Below are 27893 nucleotides of genomic sequence, written 5' to 3'. Positions count from 1 at the left end.
CAGATCATGGTAGCTTTTAATGACATCATTGTGACAGTTCTAAGTAGTGCTTTGGGTTTCCTGCATGTGATTGCCTTTGGCAGGGAAAAGCTTAACAGTTTTAGGCCACATGTTTCAGGTAGGGCAGTGTTCAAGGCCTTGTTGTGTCATTCTGTGTAGCATCTACTGATCACCTGTGTTGGTTTTGGATTTAGTGTCTACCTGGAGCACACAGACAACATCCTGAAAGCCATAGAGGAAATCTCCAGTCTTGGTGTTCCTGAACTGATGAACTCTCCCAAAGATGCATGTTCTTCTACTTACCCTACCCTAAGCAGGTGATTGTAGCAATAGAAACTTTGAATTCTATGATACACATAATGATATTTTCTGCTTTTAAATATGTAGCTTTCTTATTTTGTGGCCTATTGTGATTTCATGTTGGTACTGTGGTGGCTACTCTGGACACTTGTAAACATTGTTTTGGCACTATGCAACAGGTGGCATGGGGTAGTTTTATGCCAAAGTGGAATGTCCTGTGCTTAACATGATGCTGAGTTTATTGCTGTGAGCCATTTTAACTGGAGAATGAACTGCTGTCTGTCATCAGTGTTGTCTCTGTGGTATAAAGCACTCCAAAAGTCAGCCCCAGAGGCCTGGGGTGGCTGTAGGCAATCTGGGCAGATATGCAGTGTGCAAAAACACACTCAGGATGCTTCTGCCCCAGCATGGGAATTTGGAACCAGGGGTGAAGAAAGTTCCTGCACTCTGAAACTTCCAAAATCATCTTATCTTGAGAGCTGCCATCCTTCCACTGTGCACCCCTACAGCTACAAGGAAGTGGTGGTGTCTAAATGTCATTCACACTGAGGAAGTGCTAGTGACTTCCCAGGATTCTCCATCTGTCTGGGCAATTGGGCTGGGTTATACCAGCCAATAGGGGCCAATATTCTGTGATTTCCTACTGAGAAGGATGCCCAGCTGGGCAACCTTTGAGTTTTCTGCATCATTCTGGTGACAAACAGCCTATCAAAATGCTCAGAGCTAACTTGCAGTTTTTTTGTTTTCTCCATAGGCAGACATTCCCAGTTTTCTTCAGAGTAATGATGGCTCAGCTGGAGAGTTCAGTGAAAAGCATCCCAGCTGGGAAACCATCAGACTCAAGTGAGGTAGGAAAATTAATACACTGGACTCTGTAAGGGGAAGAAAACTTAGGTTAAACTGGACAGTACAATATAGATGTATAAATTGGAAAGGAATTTACTTCTGAACTTTGTCTAGGAAATGCAGTCAGACACCTTCCTTCATCAGTGTATATTGACATTGATATGCAGGGTAACATATAAGTAGCATCTTTTTTTCCTGATTTGCACCATGTCAAAAATCCAGCAGAAGCTGCAACCAGAAAAGAGGCATTAATCAGCAAAATACTAAACTGTGCAGTTGGTCTGCACACCCGTGTGGGAGCACAACATTATTTTGCAACCAAGAGCTGCTCTGAGAGCAAGCAAGTTAACTCCTAGCACTTGAAGCCACTGATCAGGCTGGAATTGCCATGGAGTGTTTCTGCTGTGATAAATATGCTTGTGTGAAGCTTTGTTCCTTTGTCTTCAACAACAACAGTGCTTTGGGTACAGCAAATGCTGAAAGCACATGCAGCAAAGTGAGAGGAAATGCAGCCTCTTGGGTTCTGTCCCCTTGCATCCCGTAGGTGCAACTGGAGAAGCTGCTGCGCTGGAACATCGCTGTGCGGAACTTCCACATCCTCATTAACTTGGTCAAGGTCAGGCTCTCGCTGCTTTTCTGCCTTTGCCCCCAAATTCTCAGTAAGGCCTGGTGTTCCTAGGCTCAGGAGCACTGGGGAAAAACGAAGTGTGACTGACTAGTGGAACAAGCTGGAGGTGATAATTAAAGCCAGTTATAATCTGTGCCCAGTCCCACTGGATGAAATAACCCCCTCTGTTTTGGAGCTGGTTCATTCAGTGTTTCTTGAGTGCGATGCTGTTTGGGCCAGAAGGTGATAGGTACAGCTCAACTTTTCTCCTTGCTTAGGTTGATCATTACTGTTTATTTTTATATATCTGAAGTGATGATTGGCAAGCCCAAGTTTTTCTATACAGCAGCATTCACTGGAACCCTGCCTGTGCTCCAGATGCCTTTGGAGAGCATAAAGGGTAAAGCTGAACCACTTAGTTCAGTTTTGCCCAAAGTTCAGTTTAGTCCATAGCAGCACAAGGGTTACCTTCCTATTATTCTGCCCATCTCAGTTTTGCTTTTTCTGTTATGTGATTATTTGCCCATCAGCTGGGCTTGGGTCTCTTGAGTCCCAAACTGTTAAGAACTTTAGACTCGTTGAGATAATTTTGTGCCATCTGCAAAAGGTGCACCTTAGATCACTGAACAGCAATCCTGCCAAGGGCTTCCACCTGAGAGCCACTACAGTTCATGTGCTTATGTGGTGTTCCTGCTGAAACTTGAGTGTGGATGTTGCTTTAGAGCAGGGTTCATACATTCACAGGGGTGTGCCATGAAGGGCTGTTTTTAATTGGGTGCTGTGCTTTTCCTTAGACTTGTGGACTGATCTGACTTGTTTTTCCTCTTGTCCATGTAGGTATTTGACAGCAGGCCTGTACTCAGCATCTGCCTGAAGGTAAGCAAAAATTCAAGATAACTGAAGAAAGTAGTTTTAAGTAACAACTTTCTTGAATCATTGCCTCTAGTGCAGTAGAGTGGGTACTGGATTCTCTGGAAGGAGCACATACTGTGTTCCATACACTTTGCTATACACATATATAGCAAAGTGTAGTGATTCTAACATTTTGCATTTAGTTCAGTATTATTCCCAGATGCCCAGTGGATAAAACCAGGGATGTGTACAATGATGAGACCTTGTCCTTCCTTTGCAGTGATTAAAGTGGTACCCTTTACTGATCCTATATTTTCCAGTACAGCACATATGTACAATACATATTCACATGAATATAATCTTTTTCTAAGCAAGAACAGTCTCTGGGGTAGCTTGGAAGATTGTATCATTATCTCATCTGACTTTGTGATGGTTCTTTGAGAAGGAGTTTAAATTTGCTGATATTTATCTCTCTTTTACAGTATGGCCGCCTCTTTGTAGAAGCATTTCTGAAGCTGGCCATGCCTCTCCTGGACCACAGCTTTAAAAAGCACACGGTAATCCTGGGGACAGAATGGCTGCAGCCAGCTGGGAACCATGACTGATACTTCCTGCATACACACACCTCACCTCTATCCCATAACCCTTTGAAAGGACTGCTAGGACTAAGGCTGTTTCAATATTCTTGTTTCCCTATGGAAAAGTCCTTTGAGAATGATTTGCTGATCTGCTTATTTATTGCAGGATGATGTGCAGAGTTTGCTGAAAACCTTGCAGATGAGTACCAGGCAACTTCATCATATGTGTGGCCATTCCAAGGTAAGATAAGTTCCAATTGCAGCACAAACTCCTGACCTAAGGATGGTTTTATTTCCCTTCCACTGCTTTTCTAGAGCATTGGCAGGTTCTATTTGCATGCTTCCAGCAATGTCTGTGCAAGCAAAAACTCTGAGAGAAGGTGAAATAGCCTTGTTTAATGGCCAAAAGTTGAAGCATTTATCCTGGAAGTGCCTGACTTGAATGTTAGGTCAGGTTAGCATAATATTTTTTAACACAGAGGTTCTGGACATCTTTAGTTGTTGGCATCTCTAAGAGGTTGTTTCTGAGAATACAAGCTAAGATCTTAGAGACCTTGAACAAAGTACAAATGCCAGATTGATAACATAGGAGAGAAGCTTTGCCAAAGATGAACAGCCTTGTGACTCAGAAGGATCAGCAACAGGAGGTAGATGGGAAAAAGCCCTGCTCAAAGTCCTCTTAGATGGCTTTTATGTTATGCTGGAAGGGCAAAGGGAGAAGGAGGATGGTGATAACAGAGTCTATCTCTGTGGGAGACGGGGCAGGAAGGAAGGAGGGGATTAGAACTTTGCTTACAGTGTGGAGAGACAGTCTGTGTTGCAAGAGAGAATCACACAGGAGCAGACAGGAAGATCTTCCTGTGTGCTGCTTTGTTCCTGACTCCTGAAAGGTTCATGAACACTTGTCCAAGAAGGGAGCTTTGCCAAAGTAGCTGAAGGGAGAAAGCCAGCTACCAGCATGGCTCCCAAGCCAGATTTGCTACCCATTTAGGCAAGAGCTGGCATCAGGAGCATAGATATTTAGCTAAAGATAGAAGATGCTGTTGCACCTCTCAGCACAAGGTGAAAAGTGGAAGCTGGCAGAAACCCTGACAATGCTAAAAAGTCCTTATGTTTCAAAGTGCAATCCTTGTGCCTGCTTTAAAGTCACAATTCACCTTGTTAGCAGGATCACAGCAGCTTTTCATGTTATCTTTGACCAGCATGTTCAAGTGCTGTGTCCCATGGTCCTTGTTAGCACAGGGCTGCAGTTAATGAACACCTGTGTTCTACCACTTCTCTGGTACAGATCTCTTTACCAAAGCATTTTGCAAGAATGAGAAGGCAGAAGCTGAATCTGGGGCAAGTAAATGTATGCAATCAATGTTCCATACTTGTTGGAAGAGGAGTTGACACCAACATTTGTTAAACCAACCTTCATTTCACTTTCACACAAACCTCAGGGAGTCTCACTAACCCATGGTGCAATGTGACCAAGGATTTGTCACTCTCCCTCAATACATGTGTCTTTAAAGAGCATTACACAGCAGGCAACAGCAGTCAGCTTCACCTGTCATTTCCTAAGTATTTGTCATTTCCCCTTTCACACCAAGCCTCTTTTCTGTTTATATACCTAACCCTGGGCATGTGGACAGTTTCTGGAGACAGAATTTTGCCAGTGCTGTACTTTGTTGAGTCTCCAAACTGCCTGCACACAGTGGGGCAGGTTCCAGGGCTTGGGGAGCTCTGTAAATGTTGATTGTGTCATTAGCAAGGGTTCTGCTGATTAGGTTCTGATTAGTGCTGATGATTGTTAGCTCCTGCCTGTTACATAGGCTGGAGAACAGCTTGCTGTTGGTAATCAGTTACCCATTCCTTGTTGGCAGAACCTGAAGCAAAGCAGTGTCCCTCTGCCCAGGCATGTTGAACTCTTCCAAGAAATGTAGGTGACCTGAATTCAGAATACAGCTAATGAGAGCATCTTAATCCCAGAAGATTACAGAGTATTCTCATGAAAGAGGAAAATATTGCATACAAAATAATTGTGCAAGTTTTGGCAGATTGACAGGATTTCTGGTTTAGCAGTGACTGTTCTGTACTGCAGATTGAAGCCTAGCAGGAGATGCTCACCCAGAGCTAAATCTCTTAGGATACCTGGCATAGCTGCCCTTCCTCTGGTGGCTTTTGCTTACAGCAACTCCATCTGTTCCTCCTGTTCTAGTTCTCCAAAAGCCAATGCTTCTTTGCTCCAGAGAAGCTGGATTTGGAGATTATAGTGCACACACATTCCAAGGAATTGCTTGAGGCACTGAGGAAGAAAAGGTTGTGATGGAAGTGGTATATTTAACACTTTTCTCATTTTTTCTTTTCTGAGCTTGGGAATTCAGCAGAGGAGTTAGTAGCTTCTCTCTAGAGTTCATGATAAAAACAGACTTATTTTAATGCAGGTGAATGTGGATATTTGGATTGTTTTAAGGAATCGGTTTAGACAAAATACTGATCTGAGCTTTATTTGTTAATAATAGCTATAATTTGACCAAGAAGTGATATCATGTGGGCAAGCTTTGTGGGGATCATGTCCGTTCCCACCTGATAACCAATGGCTTTTAAACAGCTAGAACACTTAGGCAAGAATCAATCCTCATCACATTTTACTGTTGCATAGATTCACCAAGACATTGGACTGACCAACCATGTGCCATTGTTGAAGAAGTCTCTGGAACAATTTGTGTACAGAGTGAAGGCAATGCTGGCGTTCAACCACTGCCAGGAGGCCTTCTGGGTCGGCATCCTCAAAAATCGGGATCTTCAGGTGAGAACCATTGCCCTGCCCGGGGCAATTAAAATCTGGGATAGGACAATGCTCATCTTGTCCAACTCTAGACACATCTCTAACTCTCCCCTTGTGTGTGGATATAGCTAAAAGGCCAAATTCAGTGTGACCACAGTACAGTCATGTCAAGTGCAGGAGAAAGAAGCATTTTATTTCAAGATTAAGAGTCTGCATCTCTAGGCTCTTGCACTGAGGGGTCAGATTTGATCATAATGAACAGGTACAGGGATTTTTTGGCTGTTCCCTGGCGAGAACTTCATGCACAAGAGGGAAGAGATAAAGGTCACTTGAACACCTTCACACACTTTCATGTGTGGCTTTAAAAGAAGCCAGTTTTGGCTCTTCATCTCACTGTGGAAGCAGGACATTTAAACAAACCTGATGTTTTAAATTCTAAAACTCTTTATTTAAGAAGGCAACAAAATGCCCTTTTCTCCCATCCCACCCTGGCACGCTTTGGCCACTTCACGTACACTCAGTACAGATCTTGTGTTCAACTTAGGGAGAAGAAATTTTGACTCAGGCCTCTGAGGAGAGGGGCTCGGATGAGGACGAAGGGGACGAGGAGGATTCAGCGGAGGGCCCCGCTGAGGAGGTACTTCAGGGGCCGCCGGGCTGCGCCTCTCCGAGGCGAGGGAGGGCGGGGGTGCAGCTCCGGTACTGACGGGGGCCCGTCCCGCAGGAGCTGAGCGGCAGCGACACGGACGGCAGCGAGGAGCGCGGCGGGGCCGGGCCGGGCCCTGAGGCAGCGCGGCCCTGAGGCACCGGGCGGGCGGGCGGGGCGCGGCTCCCGCGCAGGCGCGGCGGCGGCGGCGGCCATGTCGGTGCAGGAGGACCCGGTGCAGCGGGAGATCCACCAGGACTGGGCCAACCGCGAGTACATCGAAGTGATCACCAGCTCCATCAAGAAAATCGCAGACTTCCTCAACTCCTTCGGTGAGGGCGCGGGGCGGGAGCTGCGGGCGGGCCGGGCTGGGGCGGGCGGTGCGGCGGCCCGCGGTGTCTCACTGCCGCCTCCCCGCAGACATGTCGTGCCGGTCCCGGCTGGCCACCCTGAACGAGAAGCTGACGGCGCTGGAGCGGAGAATCGAGTACATCGAAGCCCGGGTGAGCAGCGGGGGAGGTGGGCTGGGTGCGGGCCGGGCCCGAGGCCGGCCCTGGTTGAGGCTTTTCCTTTTCCCGTAGGTCACCAAGGGGGAGACGCTGACATAGGCCCGGGGCGGCCCCAGCACCGCCGCCCCTCACCCCGCTCGGGGCCCACCGCCACCGCCGCCGCCTCTGCTCGTGTTGCCAATAAACCGCTGTGCTCCTGCCCTGCCTGCTCTCTGCGTGCCTGCCTGGGGCCGGGCCGCGGGATGCCCGGCTCCCTGCCACCGTCCTGGATGTCCAGAGCCTGCCCTTCCATCCGCCTGACCCACGGGGTTTGGGCACACGTTCCTCCCCACGCGTGGGGGCTGTACCACAGGGGCTGCGGGCCAGGCTGTTGTCAGCTCCTGGAGGCACCTGACTGGCCTTTGGGGCGCTTTGTGCTCCTGCTGGGATCATAGAAAATCTGGTGATCCCTAAGGTCTGGAGGGTGTCTCAGCCTTCACATGTGCACATGTCAGGGCAGTGTGGGGACAGCAGGCTCGCCTGGCTGGTGCACATGCCACAGGAGAGAGCCTTTTGCCAGCACCCAGGAAGAGGTGTTTCTCCTCTCTGCGAGGCAAGTGGCAAGGAGAAGGAAGTCTCTCAGCCCTTCCCCACCACTCCTCCATTTATCTCAGTTTTTCAGTGGGCATCCAGATCTGCACATTCACTGCTCATATTTAGTGTTTGTTGGGGAGTCCATGGAATTGATATCAAGAAAGGTTTTATTACTTCCCAGCAGGCTTTAAAAGTTTTGGTGTATTTTCCAACTGTAATCTTAGCTTTTTCATGATGGCACTGTCATGCCTGCAGTGTTTACTGAGCACCTGAGTTACTTAATGTTTGTTATATTTTTGATGCTGTCTGACATCAGCCGGTTCCTTGTTGATGTAGGTCCTCCTCTGAGCTCACAGGTTTGTTCTCCATAGGAATCTCTGTTTTCCATTGTTTGAATAAGTGCTCCTCCAGCTTTTTCCTCAGCTTTCATGGTTACTGTCATTTTGGGCTGCACATCAGGGAGGCTTGGCTGCCTTTGGAGCACAGTACCTGTGCAAATGAGTGCTTTGTAGTAGCCCTGCAGTGAAGTGGAACAGCCATGGCTCACTGCTGTTGGGTGTAGGGGCCATATCAAATTATACTGTTGTCATAAGAAGATTGATAGATGGAAGGAAAGCAGCTCTCCCTTGGCTCCAAGGTGGCTGCTCTGTAGCCCAAGTACATCAGAAGTACTGCCATGGCCCATGCATTGCTTACTGTGCATGTGCTGGAGTCCTGAGATCTCCATCATTGGAGATAACTCAGTATTTAAACTCAGTATTTATCTGGAGAAGGCCCTGAACTAATTGCATGTTGAAGTTAGCCCTGCTTTGAATGGGATGGGGTTGAGGCAGAGACCACCAGAGATTCTTGCCTAAATTATGCTAAGGTTCTTCAATCCAAAGACTGAATGGGAGACAGGGTACCACAGACAATCCCTGGCACTGTGTCTGTACTGGGCTGACCTCTTAACTCGAGATCCATTGCTTGTTTCTGTTCCCAGCTAGTAACATGGTGTGTCTCAATCCCTTCCTGGTCTCCTGACTGCCTGTTGGAATGGCTCTTTTTCCTCTCATACCAGGATTTCTCAAAGGAGTAGGTTTTGCCACGCAGTTGGGGCAGTCTGCTGGAAGGTGCCACTCCCCCCAGGATTTGTGCTCTCACAGAGCTTCAGCACTGTGGGATCAACCTGTCTGGTTCATCTCCCAGCAGCAGGGATGCTGGGCAGCTCACTGCACTACAGAGTTCTGCCCTTTTCCTTTCAAGGAGTCTTACTAGTTCCCTAAGGAGCCAGGTTTTCTGGTTGGGTGCTGCTTATTCCAGGCTGTCTCTGGGAGGTGAAGCCTCCTGGTCCTCAGGCTGGTACTGCTTCCTCCAGCAGCTGCTGTGGCATGCAGCCTTTGATACAGATGGAGCTTTGATACATTTCATTATTTTAAATACTGGGGAATTCTGTTTGCCTTTTTTCTTTGTACTGTATTTTGGTTTTTGGTTTGTTTTTTTGGTTTTTTTTTTAGAATATGATGCCCCAGGAACCCACATTAAACTTTTCTGGAGTGGATTTGTGTATTCTAATTTAGATGATTTATGTGGTATGTTAGTGGTGCTGTTCTCCCCACCACACATTTAATGTAGCAGAGATGGCTGTGTCCTCTATGTCCTGATACCATGCTGTCCTCATCTCCTGAGAGGGCTGGGTGCTCTGCTTATGGTCAGCAGAGACCTGATGGTGGTCTGAGACCTTTTTCCAGAGTCTGAACTGCAGAGAACCTGGTTTGCAGCCCCCTATGAAGGTGCCAGAATTGATCTAGAGAGCCTGAGCCAGTCTAGCTTGAGAAAGGTTTGTCTGTCTTGGATGACAGACACTGGGCTTGTAGTGCTCACTGCCTGCTGGCCAGGCAGCCAGGCCTCATGGAGGGATTGGAACAGTCCTGCAGTGCTCATTAGGGGCTCCAAGGTTTGGGAATGAGCTGTAGTGTTTTGATCTGGGTGGAAGACATGGTGTATTGGCATCACCCTTTGTGTGGTGTCAGCAGAAGTAGAACTTGATTCAGATCTAGAACTTGATTCAAGATTTGCATAGGCCAAAAAAGTTTTAGTCTGATCCAGAGTACATCTTTTAAGATGAATGGATTGGACCAGATTTCTCAAATAGTTCTAGCTTTTAGTAAATACCCTTTGGGCTCTCAGTGCCTACTGTGAGCAGACCCTTGATTTTAGGAAACAGTTTTAAAGTGAAATGTACCTTCATCCCCTTTATGTTGCAGGTGATTGAACCTGATAATTCAGTGAGCTGAGGCCATTTCAAGAGAGGAGTGTTTTAGGACACAGCTGAGTTGTTGAGGGACAGCTGCACTTTGATCCTAAGAGCTTTGCAAGGCTGAATTTTAAAAATCCCAGAAGATGGTGTCTGCTTGCATCCTGGTGCCAAGGCACCGACAGCAGCTGATGTCACTGGAGTAGTTGTCTCACGAGGAGAAGATTGGCCCTGCCAGCCTGGGATTGCTTCTGCTCCCCAGGTCAGTGAGATGGGAAGGTCACAGGAGTGTGGGAGGTTTTGTGTCCAATTTCCAAAAGCTGCCAGCAGTGCTGCTCTGAGCTCTGCACATCCTGGGAGCTGGAAACTTGGCCTTGGAGTACATAAAAGCATTAGGGTGGCTGTACCCTGAGCTCACCTTTCCACTTTCCTTCCCCATCCCTCTCTCCCTGTTCATTCTGACACAGCCTGTGTGTTTTCACTTTATATCACAGAAGTGTAAAGCCAGTCGTTGACAAAACCCTCTTTTTGGAGGAAGAGAGGATTATTGTTGGGTATGTCCTGGAGCAAAAGTTTGAGAATAATATCCTGGGGGAATAATGGGCAGATAAAACTCTGAGTCCTGCTGACTTCAGTCAGGCCTGTGGGAGCTCTGAGGTTCACCTTTTCTGGGGGATGTCCCAGCCAGTTTGGTCAGTGCTGCACAGAGCTGCTGGCCCAGCCCCAGCCTGGCTCTGTGACTCTCCCTGTGTTGCCCCTGTGCCAACAGGTAACCCCACCAGGTAACCATCCCGTGCCTCCTTACCTTTGTAGGCTGTTCTGCTTCCTGGCCTTGCCATCTCCTGGCAGGTACACTGGTGACAAAGCAGTGGGGACAGGTCACAGCCTGCCTTGCTGACAGAGTTACAAAATGGATCCAGGACCAAACCCATCCCACAAAACATCAGGATTAAATATTGAAATCCTTGGCATTGCCTGTGTGCTTAAGAGTGCTGAGGAAAAGGGCTTTATCAAGAGGGAGGATCAGCTGAAGCTGGGAATTGTCCCTCAGGCTCCTGGTGCTTCCCAGGGAGCATCTGTGCTCCCCTGCCTTTGGCTCTGCTTCCATGAGGCATTTCCAGCCCTATTGCTAGACCAGAAGACTGGGGATGGAAAGGGAGCCCAGTGAACTGGGAGAACAAGAAAAGGAGAGGAGCAGATTTTTTTGGAGGTTGCTCATGGAAGCAGTTCTCCAGTTAGGGCAGTGTTGATCCGTGTGCTTGCTGCAGCACTGCTCAGCCAGGGCAGGGGCTGGGAAGGGCTCACTGTTCCCTACTTCTGTCAGCCAGCAGCCTGTCCTTTTTGGATTTGTGCTTTGTGTTGGGGCTGCACTGTCCATCCTACTGATGGGCCTGGGCTAAAGCAGCCAGACTGTAACTGAAGAGGGCCCTTGTAGCTAAATTGGAAGGACCAGCAGCCAGTGCTCCAGAGGCCAGACACCCCCTCCCTCTCATTCCTCAGAGCCAGTAATGTGCTGATCATAATAAAAGGGAGCTCCCATAAGGAGGGAATTTCCATCATTATCTGCAGCCACTAAGGGGAGGATCCTGTGCTTGTCAGTACTGGAAGCACTCACTCTTCTGCCTCGGGAGCTGTTGATAGCAGCACCTGAGAAACTCAGTAATCCTCCAGGAAGTGAGTGATACATCCTGGCCTTTGATTTAGCCTGCTCAAATAGGCCTAGTTCTTAAATTTAAAGGGCTTTAGCAAAAATTGCACTGTGTTAATTTAAAATAGTAATACAATGAATTATTTATTATGGCAAGTAATTCCACAGAAGGATACAGAATGAGAAAAAAATTTCCAAAAATCTTAGTAAGGTACAACATGATCTACTCATATGATTCCACAATTTCATAGCAAAATCTCAGGCTTTGTCCCAGCCAAAAGCAAACATCTTTGACCTGATTTCAGCATAACAGGGTGTTACTGGTTCAGTGATGGTCTGGAAGGTTAGGGAGTGGGTTGTGTACAATGTTTGTTGCTTTTTTCTTCTCTCTTAAGTCTCATAGTTTAAAAGCAGAAAGGTAGCTGTAAACTACCTGTAGCCTGCAAAGTACAGCTGGCAGTGAGGTATAATCCCCCTGCACTTACCTGTGCTTCACAGGATCACAACAATTGTTGAAGCAGACTTTATTTAAAGCAAAATAAGTGGCAAGTAAGTAAGTAGCACAGGAGGGAGTAATTTAACCAACCCATTGGATGAAAGTCAGGGTAGGGCAAGAGGAGTCATGGGACTGTTTAAATCTGTCAGAAATGTGATGACATAATGAGCAATAACTACTCTATGTTCCATCACTGGGCCCCTCCTACACTCACTTAGCAGTATTTCTACATTTCTCATGCAACCTGCCTGTGTGACAAATCCACACACACGTTGCACCCAATTAGTGTCAAGCACAAGAGCTGCTCTGCCTGTGTCTCACCTCTCTAAACCCCTCCTGGAAGCAATTTTCCCAGCATACAAAGAATAAATCACCATTCTCCTTAATCTCTCAGAGGACAGATCCCAAATAAGGGCCAGGTAAATGCATGTAATACATGATAAAGCATTACAATCTTCCCAGCAGTAGATACAGGATATTAGCTGCTTTAAGTGTTCAATGCTACATGTAATTAAAAATGGCAGGGGAGGTGAGACAAGGCACTTGAGTAGGCACTTGTAGAAAAGTAGTGGAATATCTGGCTTAAAAACCACAAACCTCAATCATTTCTCCCTCTAAAAAAATAGCAAAAAACCACAGCAAACAGCGAAACAAACTGGAAAAGAAAAATAAATGCACACCTACTCTAGGAAGTATAACTTACTTTACCTGTGTCCCAGTCACTCCAGAAGCATCAGGAGATAAGGAAGTGAGGAGAGCAGAGGGAGGGACTACAATCTTTCCTGGGGTACCAACTGCACCAGGGTCAAACCATTAGCTGAATTTGACAAATGACTTACATGACCACACCTTGTGTGACCAGCAGCCACTGTGCTATTGGAGTGTCCCAAGGAGTCTCCTTTGACACTGGCTGTCACTCCTCACATACATTTTCAGGTGAACAAACATCTGCCACCTTGTGCTGTGGTGCACTGCAGGAATTTGCCCCCTCCTTTCCTACTTTTGTTTCATTGTGGTGAAGATTGGCTGGCTCAGAAATCATCCCTGCCAGTGAGGGAGCAGCTGTCCTGAACAACAGACAAACAGCCCTGGGGTGGCTGCAGATATGTTGTGCTGTAAGATGAGTGGCTGAGAAGGGCTGGAGGGGAGCACCAATGACCTTACAGTGGGTATAGGATGAGCAGAGGCTCTGTGTTGTCAGCACCCTCTGTGGCTGCTGGGGACAGGAGGTGTGGAGGACATGTTTCCCTTTGCTGCCACTGGCCCAGCTGCACAGGCAGCCCCCCTGTGCCATCCTGGGATGTCCTGAGCAGGAGGGGAGCATGCCTGGCCTTCCACACCCTCATCATGGTGTCCTTGCTTAGCTTTAGCAGAGCCCAGGGCCTCTTCCCACAGAGTGGATTCTACATCCCCAGTGCCTTCCTGATGTCCCAGGGAGGCCAAACAAGTGGGGCTGGGTCTCCAGCCAGAGCAGGGGCTGTGCTGGAGCAACCACGGGCAGGAGTGAGGGGTCCTGGCTGCTGAGGGCCATTACTGCCTGCGGCGGGCTGGGACCTGCACAGCTCCTCTCTCTGTGCCAGTGGGACTGGCCCTTGGCCACATCCCCTGGGCTCAGGGACATGGGAACACACGCCTGCAGTGTGACCTCAGCAGCAACAGAGCAACGGAGCCGCCGCTGCTCCCCCGTGAGTCAGGGGAGGCCACGTGAGGCCCCGGCCCTGACGCCTTCCCTGGGCTGGGATCCCTGAGCCAGGATCCTGAACCACCACACAGCCGTGCAGGTGAGTGCTGGCGAGGGGCTCAGGAGCTTCTTGGGGCCAAGCCTGAGGGTGCTGGGGGGCTGCCTGCTGGCTCTTGGTACTGCTGGCCTATTGGTTACTGTTTGAGGCACCGAGCCACTGTACAGGAAAAGGGTGCTGTGGGGATTACAGGACTTCCCTATAACCTCTCTTACTGACTCAACTGGAGTCTTTTTGACTCAACTTCCCCATCTTTTAAATAGTTCTTTTTCTCTAAAATCCTTGCAGCAACCCCAACACTTTATGCAAAGAGAAAGATTTGTTTGCCTTAATTTTACTCAGGCTACGAGCATTAACATTTCTGGCTTCTGATGCATTAATATTCTTCCTTCAGAGCTTTACAGCCATCACAGAGAGGCACAGGGCGTGAAAGGAGAAACACAAACTGAGTAATTTCATATGTTGCATGTCAGTGCTTAAGGCAGAGCTGGAAAATGGGCAGCAACATCCCCAGGGCTTACAGGTGTGGGGCTGGCAGCAGTGCAGCACCGTGTCTGGGCCTGCTGTGAAAGCCAGGGGAGGAAGGAAGTGCTGGAGCTGTGGCAAGGAGTGCATGGGCTGTGCCTGCTCCTTCCTCACCCCCATGGGGCTGTCAGAGCTGGGGAGCTGCCCTTGCTGTGGTGACATGCACTTGCTGGGTCTCTCTACATGCCTGTGTTCAAGGAGAGTGAAAAGTCCAAGTTTTGCTACTTCTCTGTCACATTTCAGCTGCATTTGACAACAGGAAGGCAAGCAGAAGGGTAGCAGAATTATTACCACAGCCTGAGGAGACTGGAGCAGGAAGGGTTTCAAACGGAACTGGTGTGGATCAGTTTTTGTTGTCTCACAGGAAGAAACTCAGCTTTCATCACAGCTACGGCCCTCCAGGACGTCTTCTTGTGGAACCAGCTGCTAGGACCAACCTAAGACTGCTAAGACTTGCAGGTGTGCTTTAAGAAGTTGGTTTGGTTTGATTTGAGAGAAGGGAATTGAGGGACTTTATCTTTAAAATAAAATTTAGCAGGTTTAGGTGTCAGCATATAACTTAAAATGAAAGGTGAAAGTAGTTTCAAAGGGAAAAGATCTGGGATTGTCCGATTTTTGTCTTGAAGTTAAAACAATCTTATTTTATTTTATTTGCATTTTTTTTTGTTTTCCCATTGAGCAATATCCCTCAGATATATTTAATCAGCTAAGCAAAACTTCATGCATGGAAGTTGTTAACCTCACTTTCTAAATCTGACTCTGCACACAAATTTTGTTCTAACACATTAAAAAGACCTCACTACAATTAAATTCTGATTTACTGTGAGGAAAACAAGGTGAGGTCTGTTGTTCATGTCATTCCCCAGTGAGCTCATGGCCAGGCTGAAATGCCTGTATATCATCATCCTTCTCTCATTATGAGGTATAATCAACTAAGTCACTTTTAAAACATACAATAATTAGGCACCTATACTTATCCTTTGTTTAGATCTGATTTTCTTTCCAGAAGAGCCACAGGGGAATTAATGTGCATAGTCTAAGAGAAATTAGCTACCCAACTTCCTTGGCTAATGTAAATCTTGGTGACTGACTGGGCTGAGCTGTGCTGGAGGCACAGAAAGGGAGATGGGAGCAGATGCTGAGTGCTCTTGGATCCTCTTGTGGCATCCAGGTCTTACCACAGCAGGATACAAAAGTGCATTAGGCAACTGTGTTTCTGTTGCTGGAACAGCTGAGCAGTCTGCTTGTTCATTTGGGCCAGCAAATGAGCAGTTTTGAAGTAAATCAGTCTGATAGCAGATGAAGATGACGTTGGCAGTGTCTGCCCTGCCTTCGGTGTTGAATCTGCTCTTCCTGTGTGCATGGCAGGACAGGTCAGGTAGTGCCCTCCTGCTCACTTTGTCTTTGGGATGATGCAAAGCTGGGATAAGGCAGCTGCTGTGACAGGTTCCTGGTAGGGGAAGAGCAACCTGCCTTAAAATGCCACTGAAAGTGGCCTTCACTAAGTATTTGGAAGCCCAAAGACAAACCTCCTGAGTTTCATTAGTAAAATATCAGGATACTTTTAAATTATTTTCTGAAATTGAATTAATCAGCTGGGAAAAAATGTTTATATTCAAAGTACTTTTGTTCCTTTAGCTCTTGTATTTTTACCACGCAATCCAGAGAGAGCCCTAAAGGATTTAGGTTAAACAAGCAACTGTTGCAAGGTCTAAGTTGAGCAAATAGGAAGGCAAGAAAGAGACTGAAAAAGGCAGAAAACCATAGCTGGAGATATCTAAGTGCCTATGAACTGACATTCTTGATTGAGTGGCCAAGAACGAGTCTGTCCAGGGTGTGGTGTGCTGGGTTCCTACATTTCCACATCAGCTGATGCTTACCCACAGAGGGGACAGATGCATTTCCTGCATTCCCTATCGGTGCTCACAGCTCCCACAGGGCTGCTGCCACAGCTACAGCAGCAAAGGCTGGATGTAAGTCAGGGAAAGGGGAAGATCTGTAGACCTTTTGCATAGATACACCACTGGGAATAATTTCAAAATGTTGTTAAAATATTGTTCTCTCATAATACACTTTGGAGGCAGGTAAGCTGAGTTTTCTGAGCTGAGCACTGAAAGTGGTTATGTAATTTTCCCAGAAGTCTTTTGAAGTCTGTTTGTGTCTAATTTCCTCTGTCTGAGAACTGACACCCTAAAAAGTTGTTCTGTTTGAGTGTTTGCTTATGTGTTACAGTATCCTTCTGAACATATTAACTGACCTGTTTTGGGTTTTGTATTAGAATGTTTTCTGGACTGATATGATTGTCTTTAGAGAACTGAAAGTGCCAGTAGAAAAAGAAACATGTTTTCCTCTGGAAGTTTGAAGGGTATACTTAGTTTTCAAACTGCTTGATTGGAAGTGGTTTGTTGACTGGATCCAAAAGTCATATTGTAAGAAAATGCGTGGACATATAAACTGTTTTACTGTTGCATCCTGCATAGTGGAAACTGTGCTTTAGGCTCCCCAAACCCCTTCTTTTGCATCTCTCAGTACAGCTGTTGGTTGGTTGCAATGTTGCACGAGGGGAGATGCATCAGTGCAGAATGCCTGGACCATGCTAGGCAGAGGCAACAGTTCAGAACCACAGCCACCAGAAAATGTGCACCATCAGAATATTCCAGCCTCAGCCCAAAACTTCTGTGGCAAGTTTATCAAAGCAAAAGGAAATGCTTAATTTTGGAGATGTCAAAACATTTGTTTCTGTGGCAAATACCAGTAATTAGTCTGGGATCAACACTTAAAAGTTTGTGATTCATAAAGCTAAAGTTAATGGAAATTTCCTTTGCATGACAGCTTGGGAAGACAGATGTTGAAGTATCAAAGTCTTCTGTGAGGCAAGAATTCAAAAGTCTTGTGGGACTTTCCTAGGAACTATTTCTGTTCTTTTTCCTGGCTGATACATTTTAAGTATTAGGATCTAAAAGGTACAGGATAATTGCTCTGTTTCATGAATTGAACCCAGCCTATTAGGTTACTCACATCTGTGGTAAATGTTTAATTAGACACCTTGGTAGCTTTACAAAACAACAATGTCAATGATCAAGTCTGACTTCTTTTTGTTTTACTCATGATGATCAGACTTTTGTTCTTTCCTAATAACCAAAGGCCAGTCGGGCTCACTTGGAGGAGTCAAGAATTGGGTCCCAGGAGGGTAAATGAATCATGATGTGAAACAGAGAAGTGATTTCAAAACTGAAAGGCCCAGAGAGAGACACTGTGTTTGCAGAAAATCATAGACAGAAAACCAGGAAGGTCAGTGACCTGATTCTAATTGTGCTTTTTCTCCCCTTTCAAACAGGCACAGCAATGGAGAATTTGGATGTCCCAATCCCAGATCTTACTGAAGAACAGCAAGGTGAGGGATGCACACAAAGATCAGAGCTTTGGCTCATGCACAGGGCACAGCAGTGTTTGCCAGGGTGGACATGAGTCCATGAAATCTGTTTCCTCTGAAAACACACCCTATCCATCCTTGCTTGTAAAAGAGAGACCAGCACTCAATTCCCAGCTCTTCCACAGGTTCCTGTTAGGCTTTGTGCACATGCAAGTGGGAATTTAGGTACATGAAGCAGACTTTACTGTGCATTAAATGCCTGATGAGCAATCTCAGTGCCTTGGTATCCAGTCCTTGGGGTCTTTGTGCCTGTCTGTAGAACAGCATGGTCAGAATAAACACATGTAAACAGCTAGGAATACTTTGGGAACACTTGCCATGCTTCTGTAACTGAGACAACAGCATCACAGAGACATCAGTCATTTGTATGGACTATTGACATTTGTCTGCTGTTTTGTGGCAGACTGAGGTGCTTTATACAATACAGCAGCACTCTCTTTCCTGTATGCTTTTATTGGGCAGTGTGTTACAGCCTGGTGTCTGTCTCCACACCTGCACTGAGCACCACAGGAACACTGCCATGAACCCCCCTCTACTCCTGCACAGTGACAGGTTTGTTTTCCTTACAGACATTTTTCAGAGAGTTTTTGCTGCTGATGCCAAGTACTTGGAGACACATGAGAAAATGAACCAGTCCTTCTGGGAATCACTTGTGAAATGCTTGGCCTCTACTGACCCACCTATCCTGAATACTGAAGAAAAGAACAATGTAAGTTACCAAAGGAACACTTATCCTTGTTATTTTACTTTTCTACTATACTCTGGGGAGAGAGAACACAGTCCCACTAGCTGATGTACTGAAATACATTAGAAGGTGTAACAGGGCACTTAGATAAATGAGGTTCAGGCCACTGCTTTTTGCTTCACTGCTCTCCATGTGCAAAAATAACTGGCTCTGTATAAATTCCTCAGGATCAGCTCAGCTCAGTGTGTTTTAGGCAGGACCATTGTTAGTCATATTTTGCTGTAAGATACTGCAGCAATTGCATGGCCTTTTTCAGACCCTATAGCTGTATTTCTCCAGCTCTCTGAATAGTTAACTATTGCCCACCATGCTGTTTTTCCCAGTTGATGGCTCTGCTCTGAGTTGCTCAATGGAGTTTACATTCTCTTCCCATCTTTGACATGACTCTTTGTCCCTGGTTTTCCCTTTGTATAGTAGGAGCAGGGTGGGATACACTCATTTGCCCATGAAGGTGTGCTTCTACAGGCTGTGTTTTATTGGAAAGACCATTTGCTAGTTACTTACCTCCTTTCCAGCTCCTTAACAGCTGTGATGTCCTCCCTGGAGGCTGTGCTGCCTGCCTGAAAGCCATAGAGAAGAAAGGAGTCAGGGCAATGGCTCTTCTCTACCTTTTGCTGAAGACTTCCAACCCATCTGGGTACAGGCAGCTGCCCAGCTCCAAGGGAAAGGGTGAGTCCTACCTGTTCCTGTCAGCTGTCAGTGGGACTTGACAGCAGCTTGAACACTCTGTTATGTGCTTGGAAGTGATTGTTAGTGAACAACTGAACTTTCTGGAAGTGCTGCTCAGGAAAGGCAGTTAGGTGTGGTGGTAAGGAGAGCCAAAGTTAGTATTTAACTGTAGTTAGACTTGCCTTCTTCTGGGGAAAAAACTACTTGTGTTTAGGGAGAGAGCATGTCCTGGGATGATGCTGCCAAAGAAGTTTCTCTGACTTGAGAATGTTTTCCCTGACTTTTTGCACAGACTGTTATCCAGCCAGCCAGGACCCCCCTGAGCGCTCACAGTGGTAGGAAATCAGAGCTGAGGCAGTGAAAATATTTGTACATATATAATTCCCTAGCAGCATATGTAATACTAAAAGGAATGGACAGAGGATAGCACACAGGGTGCTGAACCTGGCAACAAGATAAAAGAGACTTATTTGCCTGGCTGTGCAGGAAGAAACCAGGGGCACTTTCACTGGGTCCATAGTCATTAATTGTCTTTAATAGATGACAGAGGAGCACTCACTTAAGATGACCCTAAATTTAGCTGGGGACCCTCAAGGACATCCTGTTCCTGCTTCTGCCTTGATTAAACATGTTCCTGAAGGGGAGAGACCTCCCAGCCTGGTGCACAGCCCAGCTTTGGTCATCTCCCAGAGCAGGAATGTTGGTTACAAGACCCTTGGGCTGTGAGCAGCCTCGAGGAGCCGGAGGAGAAGGAATCCCATCTACCTGCCTGTGCCCAAATCCTGCACCTCCTGATAAAGAGCTGCTCAGAGCCCCGGCCCTGAGCCCAGAGCTGGGTGTGAAGCTGTTCAGAGTCACCCCCGGCCGCAGGAGGCAGCAGCAGTTGGGATCCTCAGGGCTGTGCTCCTGTGCCACGAGAGGGAGCTGGAGCCGCGGCGTCGGCACAGGGAGCCCTGGCAGAAGTAGCCCAGGGCAGGGTGAGCCACTCCTCTCCTGCTGAAGCATCGTTCAGCTGCTGCTGCTCCAGGGAGTGGGAATTTGCACAGCGGTAACATTATGAATAATTAAACACCAGAATATGAAACTTTAGGTGTCTACCACAACCATTTAAGAAGGTCTAAACTGTAGCATGTATGATGCTTTCATTTGATGCTTTATACTACTACCCTTTGTGTGCCAAAAACACAACTGAAATTAGACAAAGGGTCTGATTTCCTGTCAGGCAACTTTTAATAAAGCATTGGGAAATCTGTAATTGTAAAATAGAAAATGTAGTCACTGATAATGTTTTTTTTTTCTCTCTGTACAAAAAAAGATGAAAAATTGAAACTCCTGAAGAGTTTGGAAAGGAATTTTGTATATTCAGAAGAGGACAAAAAGTCTAAAAACTCATCCCAGGAGTCCATGGATGAAGATACACAAGGTAAAGAGGATTTATTTTATTTTCCCTGATACATAATTTAGTCTGACTGCATGTTTTTAAGGATTGACAAAGGAGATGTGGCATTTCTGTAGAGCTCTTAATAAAGTAAGAAATTGTGCAAAAGAGAGAGTGTAGCAAATCATCAGTACCTGATTCATAATCAGCAAAACAGTGGCTGCCACCCACTCTTGTGGAAGTTGGTTTCAGAAGCATAGAAATCTGCTGCAAGATTCCTTCCATAAATAAAAGATCCTAACTTCTCTCTACAGCCCTTTATACAAGTTAATCCAACTTCAGGTTTTGCTGAGTTTCACCAATTCAGCCAGCTTTGAAGGGAGCTGTGAGGCAAAAGCAGCCAATAGTGATCCTTGCATTTCAAAGCCTTGATTTTTACCTTCATATGGTTATATTGGGAGCAAACAACTACAGTGCTGTTGTTTCTGATGCTGCTAGCACATTTTTCTTTACTCTGATGAACAAATACTTTCTCTTATCCAGACAGTGATGAGGAAGATTTAGGAATACAGAAGACTGAAGGCCAGTTACTTGGAGGTAGGACAAAGTGACAACAGTATTGGCTTTTACTAGAGGCAACCAATACAAACCAAAAAAGGATTATTTTTTGCATTCTTTGGGTTAGCTGTTGAACAAAGGTATATTAACATGTGTGGATGTAAAAGAAAGACAAGTTAGAATTTGGCTGTAGGAAAGACATTTCCTACAAGATGAAGCTCAACTAATGCTGACACTCAGCCATGCCCTGTGCTCAGAGTTGAACCAGGAAAGCAGCAAAATCTGCTGTTGTGGGAGGAGTCCTTCTGCCTGGGTCTGCACAGCTGCCACTGAAGTGCAGCAAGAGGGTTCTGAAAACATCTGTCACAGCCACCACCTAGAGGGGCTGCAGTCAGCCCACAGCACTGACTGGAGATCATCAGCAAGGGCCACCTTGTTCCTGAGGATTTTCCTTTCCTACCAAAGGAAAAATGGAAAATAAGTACAATGCAGATGAAGAAAATGTGCTGTGTCAGTACATAAAAATACCTATAGAACTAGGGATGTAAAAATGTAAAAAGCATTAATATTTTAATTAATTTCTTAAACTGAGCTCAGCCCAAATGTAAGAGCAGCTCATTTAAAATTGACAGAAGGAGATCTAACCTGTCTCACAGGAGTCTGATTCTACCTGAATCATTCTACCCCTCCAGATACTTGGAGAGATGGAATAGCAGGGGGGAAGAATTCAGTCACTTCCCACTTTTTGACTGCATAATCCCCAGCAGAGGCACCCTCTTTTAGTGGTTAGAGTTGGTCTCTTCCTTGTCTCTGTTACACATCCACACTGATTTCAGGGAGCTGATGGGCTGGCACTGGCACAGACACCCTCACTGCAGGTATTAACCTACCTCATCTCTGTGTCATGTTTTAGGAATACCAGCAGAGATGGTTCCCTACAGAGATTCAGGTAAGCACTCCTGGGTCACCTCATCCTGCTGGAATGACTATAACTGCAGTGTCTTCTTTCTGACCTGCTGAGACATTAAAAAATAACTCTCAGCCTGTAAATCCCTTGGTTTCCAGTTAGCATGGTGTTGGGCCTGAGCATGGTGCAGACATTCTGTTGCAAGGCTGTGGTAGTGCCTGGCTGACAGCAGTTGATTTGTACAAGGTATTCTGGCAGATTAACCTATTTTTGTAGGCCTGTCAGGCTCTCACAAGATCAGCTCATAGCAGTCATTCTTTAGGGGAAAACCCAGCAGTTCTGTTGGGCAACTGTTCAGTCTTAGCCAAAAAAGCTAGAGGTAGTTTTTAGCATTCCCTGAAGCCCTCTGTCTCCTGCTGAGCAGGGGTGCAAGGCTGGGAGGGATCTGGAACCTGCTTTCTGCCAGCAGTGATGCTTGGCTCTGAGTGCACAGCATTCCCAGCAGGAGCTGCCAGGTGAAAGCCTCAGCAACAGAGCAACAGTGCCAGGCAAGAGGCCTGCACAGACAGGCAGTGTGAAGGCAGACGTCCTCCCACCAGACACTCTGCACAGCCCCAGAATGTTTGTAAAAAGGCCACAGCAGGAAATTGCCAACAGCTTAATTGCATTACTGAGCTCATCCCTCCTGTGCCCAGGCCAAGGCCACAGGATGAGTTAGGAGAGACAACCAGCCCAGTGGAAGCAGCCTTTGGAGAGGACATCTGCTCCACTTCTGTTCTGTGCAGTGGAAAGTTACAAATTGCACCATAATCCCTTGGGGAGTTTTTTGAGTTACCTATCCCAAGGAGCCATAGGAACACCAGGGCAGAGGAATCCACTGCAGGGCCATATTCTCCCCACACTGCCAGGTGCAGAAAGGGTCATGGCACTTTTCCCCTTGGTGTTTGGCCTCTCTACCACTCACCCCAGTTTTGTTGCAGATAGGTGATTGCTCACTGTGCTTCTTGGTACTGAGTATGGTGGGAAGCTCTGTATTTGTATTTTTCCATCAGAAGTAACAAAACTATATTTCTTTTCAGAGATTGCCAGAAGAGAAGATTCAGATGTAGATGGTGAGTACAAACATGCAGATAAAGAAGTTTATTTTGTGGATGTTCTTTCAGGAGTTTTGCTTAGTGTGGTGAGGGCAATACCAGCTCCTTGATGCTTAGAGATTGTCTAATCAAAAAGTAGAAGGTTGAAAACAGATAAGAACATGGAATGCTTTAACAGAAAAAATACTGTGCAAGTCATTCCATGATGCCAAGTTACAGTGGGACTGTTACCTTTAGGAAGTAGAGTAATACAGGACAGACACTTGCCATGTGTGAATTGATGTTCTGCTAAATTCTTTATCTATAGATCATTCATACAAACGCACAGGGTTGTATCTGTGAGTCAGAATAAAGCAATACTATGTTATTAATAAGAAAATAATTGACTTTGCCCCCAAACCAGAATGTGATCAATCCAGACTGCTCAAAGAGGCAAAAAACTGATGCCTGTATCAGGTGACCCAGAGCAGAGTTTCTGTTTAAGGTTTAATTGTTCTGTGGTTCAAAAGCACCACAGCAAAAGTCTACAGCTCATGTAAAGGACCCCTCTAGTACTCACCTGTTCCATCTTAAGAGAAAATTCACTGCCAGGCAGAGGTTGCCCAGTGTAGGGGAAATTAGCACCTGAAACTTGTTCTGAATGAACTTCCAAAGGCTTGGGTGCAGCAGGTGCCTCAGGGGCTGCTCAAACCACCAACAAAGAGAAAAGGAAAAAACTGCTGCTTTAAACCTGTTGTTGGAGAGATGGTAAAATACTCAGCTCTTTCTGGCAATACAGGTGGAGAATTTGGCAACTCCACTCATGACAAAGAGCAAACTGCTCTGTGTTTAAACCTCTAAAATACCTTATTTGTTCTTATGTTGTTTTTGCTGTGTGCCAGTGTAGCTGCAGGAGACTCATTTCAGCAGCAGGTCTCCTTTTGGGAGGTGCAGAAGTACTTGGTGTCAGGTGTTAGTAGAGGGATGTTTCTCACACTCTCAGAAATGAAGGGATCCTTTTACTGTAGCTGTGGTTGTGCAAAGCACCCAGGAATCAAACTGAAGCTCCCTTGTACTATGGCTTTACTCCCCCACTGTCATTCTGAGACTATGGCTTGTCCCAGAACAGGCAGAAAAAACCCAGAGTGCTTTAAAACAATTCAGTATTGTTAATACAGCCATCTGGTTATACTTTTTAAAATTCATTTTTAAACCCATGCTCTTTGGAGTGATTTTAAAATAGCTAATTTGATTTTTCTGAAAGGATTCCAGACTAACAAACAGTTTTACATATATTCTGCTCTGACAATCTATTTCAGATACAAAAGGGAAATAAACTTTGAACTCCTTAATTTCACAGTTCCATAGTACTAAAAGACTTCTCTTTTTTGTAGCTTATGAGGAGGAGAGCACTCACCCCCCTCAGTGCACAGTACGGTGGATGGGCATACGGAAGGATGGTAATTGATTTATTAAATCAACCTGATGTCAAACCTGTTGAACCTTAGTCCAAGAATAAGATCTCTGATTCAAAAAATCCTTTATTTTTCCAACATGAGTACTTTGTTGAAGTGCATCAAGGCTTCATGATGAAAATCATTGAGGCTTCTCACAATGTTGAGCCTAGTCCCTGAGAAATCTCAGGGAAATTGCTTTCATTCCATGAATGATACTCTGTACCTAAAGGTGAATTTGGAAGGGCCATGGCTGCCGTTGTGACCTAATCTTCCCTCTCAATTTCAGATGAATTCTTTCATTTTGTCATTCTTTGCTTTGCAATTGGAGCTTTACTAGTTTGCTACTACTACTACAAAGGTAAGGCAAAATTCAATAGAAGGATGTATCATTGCACTGTAGAAAAATGAACAAAACTAACATTTATTTTGTTGCCTTAGATTGGACCATTTCTCTTGGGATTGGTTTAATCACCTTTGCTTCCCTGGAAACCACTGGGATATACTTTGGTCTAGGTAAGTGTCCCTCCAGCAGCAGCTGTGTCCCTGCTCTAAGGACAAGGTCACACGGTTGCCACAGCCCATGAAATTGCCGGGGCTGAGATTCTGTAACTCACCATGAAACTCCCCCAACATCTCCCAGTTACAGAGGGGATGCAGACAAGCAGCCTTAATGCTACTGAAGGGAGAGGTTGACTCATTTTTCCTTCTCAGTGATCACAAGACCCTGAGTCACCTCTTTCTGCAGCAATGGCCGAATGCTGCGTTGCCATGACAACGTGTAATTTTAGCAGCAAGGCCTGTCTTCCCAGATCCACTGCATAAGATGCTGTGCATCCTGGCTGCCATGCATTCCCCTGAGACTGAGGATGAGCTTGGGCCAGCAGCTACTGGAAATATTAAAACCTGTGCATTTTGACAGTCCTTAAGGATGGTGTAGGAGTGCTGCCACCAGCAGCAAGTTGTGGCTCCCAAACCAAGAACTTGTCTCCTCTGTAATCTCATGTTATCATGGTGGGAGGTTATGGATGGTTCTCTCATTACTCAGCCTGATCTTTGTTACTAATGATGTTGCAGATGTGCTTGTTTAAACAAGTGTCAGTGTTTGGGTTTTGCCATTTTTTACTTTTTTTGTTTTATGGTGCTTATCTTATACCTTTGTTTTCACACCCAGTGTACCGAATTCGGAGTGTCCTTGACAGCTTTGTTCCTCTGATTGACAGATTCAGGCCAAGAGGTAACAGTGCTCTTTTTCCTGACAGCATGTCTTGCCTAGACCTTGGTTTGGTCAGGAATTAAGACCAACTCATTTAAATGACAATTTCCCATCTTGACTGCCTTAAAAAAAGGAGTATTTTACTACAGTTCATTACAGCTGCTTGGGTTTGAAAATTAATTAGTCTTGACTATTTCCCTGTGGCAGAACATTGTCACATTTTTAATAGTCCACCCTGTATGGGGTATTATTTCCTGGCAGTGTCTGTGTAAGAATTCTATAGCTTAAATAAAAACTAGGGGGTGGAGGAGTCTTCACTTGTTGGGTCTTCAGACAGACTCCTGGTTCATGTTTACCCATGTTTAGGGACACAAAACACGAAGAATACTGAAAAGCTGCATGGATACAGTGCAACCTCAACACAGCAGTCCTGACAGGTGTCTTTTTCTTCATCCCACAGGCATGAGGAAAGCTGCCTAGGAGGAGTATTTCAGGAGAGTTCCCCAAACCTGGCTGTCCAAATTTCCAGTACTAAAGGAACTGCTTTATGAGGTGAACCTAACAACCAAATGGCCAATGTGAAATACTGAAATGTGAAACTTCTGAAAAACATTGCTGCTTTCCCTCCAAAATAAACCTGAAACTGGGGTACAGGACCCCACTCTGGATTCTGAAGTGGCTTGGGGCTCAGCAGAGCTTGGAAGACAATGGAGATGTAGCTTTGTGTTCAGTTCCATTGAAATACAAACACAGTCACCTTCCCTGCCCCAGGCAGCCATGGGGTGGTGCATCTCTCATTTAACAAACCACTCCAGTGTGCCTGTGGTGTACCAGAACCAACAGAGCAATGGCCTGTGCTGGCTCTGGCTAAGGCTCTGGCTGTTTCTGTAGGGATTCTGGCCTCCTCCTCCTCTTCCTCCCCCTGGTGCTGCCCAGAGCAGGCAGAAGCCAGCCCTGCTCTCCCAGCTGAGCCCCGTGTGCCGGCCCTGGGGCTGATGAATCGATTGTGGCAGAACTCAGAGCAGTGGGCGGGCAGTGGTTCCACCCGAGGAGAGCTGGGGAGATGTTACAGGCACTAACAGAGTGCTGCAGTAATGAGATTATTATTAACAACAGCAGATTTCATCTTTTCTCAGGGGAAAAACAAAGTGTTTGATTTGACTCATACTCCAACCTTTTTCTTTCTTTGAGTAAAATAAACGCAGAACTTTAACATTATAGGATATGTTACACATTGCAAGAATGCAATCATAGGAAGACTGCAACAAAACTACATTTTAAGTAAAAATGTAAAGTCTTCATACCCACAGAATGATGAAGGTAACCAGTTGAAAAGAAAAAGCCATAAACATGGACTTTTAAGGAAATGTAAATCTGAAAGCTGTAAAGCCAAACAGCTCAGACTATTACAGGAACAATTTCAAGCCTTGCTCAGAAAACTAGAAAGGTTACTTTTTGTTGTATGCAATTTGAAGCACCAGTGCCAGTCACTCTTGCCTGCACCAGTTGAAACACCAGAAACACCAACAGTTGCACTCAGGCCTGCACCAACACAGCACAGCTGCCACCCAATGCCTCCAGAGCTAAATTGTGCAGGAAGGATGAATATAAGTTATTTCATAGTATTTATATGCTCCTTTACATGTCTTTGTAGAAATATTTCACCATCCCAATCTACTGTATATTTTATGTTAGTCTGCAAATAAAGTCTTGCTCAGAGCACTGTAGCCATTCTAGAGGCAAATGGCTTTTGGGTGAACTGAAAACTACAGTCACCCTGCTCTGTTGAAAAGGGCTTTTTTGGTGTCCTCTGCTGTCTAATGTCTTTCTGAAAGGCAATTTGTGGAACAGTCAAGATGAGAAACATGTTTCAATACTTAATGTTTTAAATTTGGTACTCTGCATTAAACATAAATTTTTAATTTTAACAGAAACTGCTTAAGGGTAAAATAAGCAAAACATTTTAAAAGTGCAAAACATTTAAAAAGTCACCAAGTGCATCCCACCATGTGAGAGGAACAGCTAAGCCACTTACAGCAGGTCCCATGAGAAAAGTCAGTTCTCAACAAAAAAACAACTTACACATTGAGCTGCATCCTCTTGAGTACCTGGGAATTTCCTGCTCTTCTTCCAGA

General features: G+C 45.7%; 3 protein-coding genes across 4 annotated transcripts in view; all 3 read left to right on the top strand.

Annotated features, from left to right (window-relative positions):
- The window catches only part of FANCD2 (FA complementation group D2), a 33477-nt gene extending 26722 nt beyond the window's left edge, over window positions 1-6755 (top strand). Inside the window, exons 35-43 of the mRNA XM_066558376.1 lie at window positions 195-317; window positions 1055-1148; window positions 1691-1762; window positions 2591-2629; window positions 3088-3162; window positions 3350-3424; window positions 5828-5974; window positions 6498-6590; window positions 6678-6755. Coding sequence (XP_066414473.1) covers window positions 195-317; window positions 1055-1148; window positions 1691-1762; window positions 2591-2629; window positions 3088-3162; window positions 3350-3424; window positions 5828-5974; window positions 6498-6590; window positions 6678-6755 — 796 coding nt within the window. The remainder of the gene's footprint in view (window positions 1-194; window positions 318-1054; window positions 1149-1690; window positions 1763-2590; window positions 2630-3087; window positions 3163-3349; window positions 3425-5827; window positions 5975-6497; window positions 6591-6677) is intronic.
- Window positions 6756-6776: 21 nt separating this feature from the next.
- BRK1 (BRICK1 subunit of SCAR/WAVE actin nucleating complex) lies at window positions 6777-7308 on the top strand. Its single transcript, XM_066557973.1, has 3 exons — window positions 6777-6931; window positions 7020-7102; window positions 7181-7308. Exons 1-3 carry the CDS (start codon window positions 6814-6816, stop codon window positions 7205-7207), a joined length of 228 nt encoding a protein of 75 aa, XP_066414070.1. The 5' UTR covers window positions 6777-6813; the 3' UTR covers window positions 7208-7308.
- Window positions 7309-11243: 3935 nt separating this feature from the next.
- On the top strand, window positions 11244-26426 carry TMEM40 (transmembrane protein 40). Of its 2 annotated transcripts, none has more exons than XM_066558364.1 (14): window positions 11244-13842; window positions 14690-14784; window positions 17663-17719; window positions 18328-18467; window positions 19019-19172; window positions 20488-20595; window positions 21094-21147; window positions 22022-22057; window positions 23095-23127; window positions 24483-24548; window positions 24832-24903; window positions 24984-25058; window positions 25717-25779; window positions 26219-26426. In XM_066558364.1, the coding sequence occupies exons 3-14, from the start codon at window positions 17671-17673 to the stop codon at window positions 26236-26238; spliced, it is 870 nt and encodes a 289-aa protein (XP_066414461.1). In that variant the 5' UTR covers window positions 11244-13842; window positions 14690-14784; window positions 17663-17670; the 3' UTR covers window positions 26239-26426. The 2 variants fall into 2 exon arrangements, with proteins under 2 accessions (XP_066414461.1, XP_066414460.1); XM_066558363.1 differs by having other exon boundaries at window positions 14569-14784.
- The last annotated feature ends 1467 nt before the right edge of the window (window positions 26427-27893 follow it).

Source organism: Molothrus aeneus, chromosome 12 (genome assembly GCF_037042795.1).
Source record: "Molothrus aeneus isolate 106 chromosome 12, BPBGC_Maene_1.0, whole genome shotgun sequence".
In the NCBI taxonomy this organism is placed as follows: domain Eukaryota; kingdom Metazoa; phylum Chordata; class Aves; order Passeriformes; family Icteridae; genus Molothrus; species Molothrus aeneus.
This window is presented reverse-complemented; position numbering and strand designations above follow the sequence as displayed.

Excerpts from the sequence above, each read along its gene's own strand:
- BRK1 (XM_066557973.1), top strand. The coding sequence starts at position 6,814 with ATGTCGGTGCAGGAGGACCCGGTGCAGCGGGAGATCCACCAGGACTGG. Across the intron at positions 6,932-7,019 it reads AGACTTCCTCAACTCCTTCG|ACATGTCGTGCCGGTCCCGG; the intron begins GTGAGGGCGCGG and ends GCCTCCCCGCAG. Across the intron at positions 7,103-7,180 it reads TCGAGTACATCGAAGCCCGG|GTCACCAAGGGGGAGACGCT; the intron begins GTGAGCAGCGGG and ends CTTTTCCCGTAG.
- TMEM40 (XM_066558364.1), top strand. The coding sequence starts at position 17,671 with ATGGAGAATTTGGATGTCCCAATCCCAGATCTTACTGAAGAACAGCAA. Across the intron at positions 22,058-23,094 it reads GGTTCCCTACAGAGATTCAG|AGATTGCCAGAAGAGAAGAT; the intron begins GTAAGCACTCCT and ends ATTTCTTTTCAG. Across the intron at positions 25,780-26,218 it reads TGACAGATTCAGGCCAAGAG|GCATGAGGAAAGCTGCCTAG; the intron begins GTAACAGTGCTC and ends TTCATCCCACAG.